The following is a 5,990-nucleotide window of genomic DNA, read 5'->3' as shown; positions in this document are numbered from 1 at the left end:
TTGAGAAAAGTTACTTGTACAAATAATATTCAAAAAGTAAAAAAGGGGGAAAAAGCTTTTGAACTTTAACTTTACTAAAGTAATATTTTATATTGTATAATATAAAATCCAACAATTCCCCCATAAGTTTCAAAAAATGTCGGTAATACAGACATAACACTGAGTATATTAAACATAGTAGGACACATCGTTGAGGGTGTCTTCAAGACTTGAACCTACACTAGGTCTGATGAATTACACTACAGAGGACGGGTGAAGTCAGACTTCTTGAACATTTCTTCTTTGTCGTAGCTAGCTAGCTCACCATCCATATCCTACCCGTCGACATTTGGTATTCCCTTTTCATGAAATGGACATTTTTCTTTTTTAATAAAAGCCGACCTTGTCTCTTATCTTGGTTTCATAGGTGTTTAGAGAATTCGTCTTTAAATTTTCATTGGTAGGTGGCCTCACCTCCTACACCCACTTAGGTCAGTGCATAGTGTGCACCACAGTTAATACACCCCCACATTTTGTGAGATTCAGTTTGATTAAGAGTTTATAACTCATCATTTTTTCTTTGTAGTGGTACCACTTTCCCATCTAACCAGAATGAGCACTTTAATTGGTAGTACTAGATAGATCATCCAGTGACTTCGTTTATACCCTTTGAATCTAATTCAAGATTTTATCTCTTCACATAGGTTGGGTGTCCATCACATGACTTATGACACAGGCTTTAAGCTCATTCCTTTAGATGAATCATGAATAACCTTTGTAGACATTAGCTTTGTGAACATATCTGTTAAGTTCCTTTCTGATTTCACAAAACCTATAGCTATAATTCCTTCATTTATATGTTATCTTACAAGGTTATGTTTAAGATGAATATATCTCCTTTTTCTATTGTATATTCTGTTCTTTGCTTTAGCTATTGCTGTCTGGCTATCACAATGAAGTGATAAGGAAGGCACTAGTTTAGGCCACAATAAAATATCTGTCATTAAACTTCTGAGCCATTTAGCGTTAGTTCTGATTTTTTCTAAAGCGATAAATTATGCTTCCATGGTGGATCCTGTACCACAGGATTGTGTTTTCGATTTCCATGAAACCGCTCCACCTCCTAGTGTGAACACATATCCACTAGTTGCTAAAGATTCATTTATGTCTGATATCCAATTAGCATCACAATAAACTTCTAAAACAGTAGGATTTCCATTGTAGTGAAGTCCTTAATTTATTGTACCTTTTAAATATCTCATTAGCCTGTCAAGGGCATGCCAATGCTCTTTACTTGGATTTTGAGTTTGTTGACTCAGTTTTTCAACTGCTAATGCAATATCAAGCCTAGTATAATTTATCAAATATGAAACAGAGTTTATGATTTGTGAATATTTCTTTTGATTTACAGGTTCACCCAAATACTTTTGTAAATGGCATCCCATCTCTAAGGTGTCTTAATAATAGGTGAGTCAGAATAACTATACTTTTTAAGCATGTTCAACATGATTTGCCTGAGATAAAATTATTTCTCTTCCTTTTCTGATGATCTTGATTCCAAGAATCATATTAACCTTACCCATATCTTTTGTATCAAAATTGGACATAAGCAATCTCTTAGTTTGATTCACAATGTCCAAACTTGTACTTAGAATTAACATATCATCTACATAAAGTAATATGAAAACACCTTTATCAAGATGGAATTTATTGTATAAAAATCTTTCGGCATCATTCACAATAAATCCACTTGATAAGAGCACCATATCAAGTTTTTCATGCTATTGCTTTGGTGCTTGTTTTAACCCATACAATGACTTAACAAGCTTACACACTTTATTTTCTTTTCCAAAAACTTTATAACCTTCTGGTTGTGTAATATGTATTTCTTTTTCTAAGTCTCCATTTAAGAAAGTTGTTTTCACATCCATTTGGTGGATCACCAAATTAAAGATGGAAATAACTGCAATCATAACTCTTATAGTAGTGATTCTAGCTACTGGAGCAAAAGTGTTAAAGTAATCCATATTTTTCTTTTGTCTAAAGCCCTTGACTACAAGTCTAGCCTTAAACTTATCAAGTGATTCATCCGGTTTTAATTTCTTTCGAAATATCCACTTAGTTTCTAACACTTTAGACCATAAGGGTAAGTCAACTAATTCCCAAGTATGATTGGATTAGAATCTATTTTACTTTTTATAGCTTCCTTCCAGAATACTGCATCTTGAGATGTTATAACCTCTTTATATGTAAAAGGGTCATTGTCCACAACATAGACAAGCCAATAATCCTCTGAATAATTAGACTTCTTTTGTCTCTTACTCCTCTTTAATTGATTTGCATCATTTTCACTAGTTGTAGGATCAGTTTCTTTTAACACATTCTTTCCTAAGCTTAAATCATCACTATGTTCCTTATTTTCTAATAAGCTTGTCTTAAAAGGAAATATATTTTTAAAAAATTCAATACCCCTAGATTCCATTATATTGTTTTTTTCACAGACTTCATCTATGGTTTTAAGAACCATACAACGGTATGTAGTACTATGTTTTGCGTATCCAATGAATACACAATCAAAAGTCTTAGGACCAACTTTTCTTTTCTTTGGGTCTAAAATGGTCACTTTAGCTAGGCAACTCCATACTTTTAAATGATTTAAATCAGGTTGTCTACCAAACCATAACTCAAATGGTAACATACCGTTCTTCTTGTGGGGTATCCTATTTAGAATATAACAAGCAGATAAAATTGCTTGCCCCCACAAATTAAGTGGTAATTCCGAACTAATTAACATTGAATTCATCATTTCCTTTAATGTTTGATTTTTTCTTTTGGCAATACCATTTGATTCAGGTTGATAGGGAGGTGTAATTTCATGTATGATGCCATGCTTTTCACAAAAGTCAATTATGCTAAAGTATTCTGAACCTCTATTGGTTCTAAGTCTTTGATTTTTTTTCTCAATTGATTTGAAACTTCAATTTTGTAAGATATGAAAGCATTTCCTGCTTCATTCTTAGAATTAAGCAAATAGATCATAGTATACATTGAATAATCATCAATAAATGTCACAACATATTTTTTTCCACCCCTTGACTCACAAGACTTAAAATCACTTAAATCACTATGAATAAGGTCAAGAAGACCACTTTGCCTCGTTACAAATTTGTGTGGTTTCTTGGTAAACTTTACCTCTACACAAGTTGTACATTTATTCAATGAAGGTTTAATGTTTGCCTTAATCAAGCCCATTTTACAAATTTTAAAAATGTAAGGGGCACTACTATGACCTAATCTACCATGCCATAAATCAAAAGAATCCATAAAATAAATAGAAAAATCAGATTTTTCATTAATAATTTCAGAAACAATTAATACAAATAGGCCTTCACTTAAGTAGCCCTTCCCAACAAATACATCATTTTTTAACATAACAACCTTATCAGCCTCAAAAGATAATTTCATTCCAGTCTTGTTCAAGAGTGGTCCTGACACCAAGTTTCTTCGAATATCCAAGAAGCACATTATCAAAAACCAAAGTCTTCCCTGAAGTTAGCTTCAATGTGAGTTTTCCTTTGCCTATGACACTTAAAGTCTGTGAATTTTTCGTAAAGACCTTATCAATAGATGTGATAGGTAAATATTTAATAAATACATTCCGATCTCCACTAATGTGTCTGGTGGCACCTGTAAATATTATCCACTCTTTAAGTTTCTCAACCATTTTCACTTCAATAATCATAGTAGTGAATATGTCATCTTCAAGTAAATTGATTTTTGTTTTATCCAACATCTTCTTCTTGTTCTGACATTCTTTCTTAAAATGGCACGATTTCTTACAAATGAAACATTTACCCTTCTTCTTCTTGAAGATCTTGTCTTTCTTAACTTGAAGACCTTTCTTGAATTGGTTTTGATTCCCGGTCTCAACAATGTTAGCCTTCAAATTTTGAGTGCTACTTGCCTCAACCATATCCTTTGCTTTTTTCCTTTCCTCAATTTTAATTCGAACTATCACTTGTTCGAATGTCCACACCTTCCTCTTATGTTTCATTGTCAATTTGGAATCATTCTAAGAGGAAGGTAGTTTTTCAATTAGGGAATTGGTAACAAAAGCATCCGGTAAAATAATATTTTCTTTTGCCAACTTACCAGCCAAGACTTAAAACTTATCTATTTGGGGTGATATCTCTTGTCCCTCATCCATAACAAAATTTTAAAAATTTTCCTCCACATACTTCCTACTCCCTGCATTATTAAGGGTGTACTTCTTTATAAGTGCATTCGACATTAAATGGGCATACTCAAAAGAATTATATACACTGTATCAGTCGATTGAAAGACCATTCAAAATACGGTTTTTGCACTGAAAATCAGCAGAGCTCATGCAAGCTGTTTTGCTTCAAGAACCGGATTTTCAGTTTGTTGTGGCTTTGGTTCTGTCAAAGCATAGACAACCCCAACTTGAAACAATGCAAAAAGCATCATTTGTTTCCACCATTTGAAATTCTGACCATTAAATTGGTCAATCTTATCAAACTAGTCACAATCTTCATCCTCTCCATAATAGGTTGAAGCGTCCCAACTGTTGGTACAACATTGGTTGGAATAGAGTCAATAGTAGGCAAAATTGGAATTGGATTAGTTGGTGTGCCATCATTTGTTCCATCTTTTGCATTAAGTGTATCCTCTGAAATACTGGCCATAGTCTTATACCTATTCAATTCAAATACCTTATGATTATAAGAAACAAAATATGGCAATAGGTATAAGGCTTTGACAAATTCTTCAATTAAATATTATTAAATGAAGAAGGAGAGTATCATTTACAAGTCAATACGAATATGCAGAATTGTAAACAGAAGTCCTTCAAAAGTGTAGAGTTGAGTTGTATAAGAATACCCTCCTTAAGATATTTGAACGCCCCGTACTTGTATGCAACCGGGTTGACCAACATCCTCACCTCCAAGATAAAACAACTCTCCAATCTCTTAAGGTACAACTCCAGTATGTGACTGCAATAAGAAAAACCAAAGGTAATACTCAATGTATATTGTGTACAAAATGGTTGTAAGCAGAGAGGTTTTTGATAAAAAAATCACTATTTGTCTTAAGAACACTTAGAAAATGACACTAGCAGAGAGCACTTTTTTCCACAGAGAGGTTTCCAAAAAACACTTATAGAATGTAATTTCGTTTTTGGACTTCTACTATCTATTCTACTATCTATTAAGGAAAAGGTGTCTATACGTACAGGTACATGTCCAATGCTAAAGGGTACCTTTACATGTACATGTGTATGTATAATACTAATGGGTGTCTATTTTATATACAGGTATATGTATTAATACCAATGGGTGTATAGAACTAGCATACAAGTGTAAAAGATAAGTCTCTTGATACCCATACCCATACCCTGACCTCGGCCATGGCCACGGCCACGGCCCGGCTCGGTGCACCCGTGCGATTCAAAAGCACCCCAGAACCCCCCCAACACACATGACAAGGGAGAGTGACTCTCTTAGGAGCCTGCACCCTTAAGAAACATTCCCACATATAAGCCCCTCACACCTTTCATCCACTTCCGATGTAGGACTAAACAAACTTGAGAAAAGTTACTTTTAGCTCTCTACTTGTCCTCACTAGTGTACAAACAATATTCCAAAAGTAAAAAAGGGGAAAAAGGCTTTGAACATTATTTGAAACTTTAACTTTACTAGAGTAATATTTTATATTGTAAAATATAAAATCCAACACTATATAAACGTGACCATATTTTCTACCTTCAAAGAATTGCAGCGCCTCAACTTATCTTATAATGGATTTGATGGTTGGATCAAGAATGAAGGTATTTATTTTGTAATTATATTCGTGATCATTCTTTATCCTTCTTCTGTTTCTTTCGTTAGTTCCAGTTTGTTCTCTCCCCCTTCCCCTTGAATTCTTTTGTCATCAAAGTGAAGGAGGATAAATGCATGGATACTAAATATTTTTACATTTTGATTATATAT

At 33.5% G+C, this 5,990-nt stretch overlaps 1 protein-coding gene across 1 annotated transcript in view; it reads left to right on the top strand.

The window, feature by feature from the left end:
- The first annotated feature begins 5,239 nt into the window (after positions 1-5,239).
- LOC122074341 (receptor-like protein 56) overlaps positions 5,240-5,990 on the top strand; it is a 4,125-nt gene continuing 3,374 nt past the window's right edge. The window contains exon 1 of the mRNA XM_042639167.1: positions 5,240-5,276. Coding sequence (XP_042495101.1) covers positions 5,240-5,276 — 37 coding nt within the window. The remainder of the gene's footprint in view (positions 5,277-5,990) is intronic.

The sequence above is a fragment of the Macadamia integrifolia genome, chromosome 3 (genome assembly GCF_013358625.1).
Source record: "Macadamia integrifolia cultivar HAES 741 chromosome 3, SCU_Mint_v3, whole genome shotgun sequence".
Classification (NCBI taxonomy): Eukaryota; Viridiplantae; Streptophyta; class Magnoliopsida; order Proteales; family Proteaceae; genus Macadamia; species Macadamia integrifolia.
The sequence above is the reverse complement of the archived record's forward strand: the minus strand, read 5'-3'. Positions and strand labels throughout refer to the sequence as shown.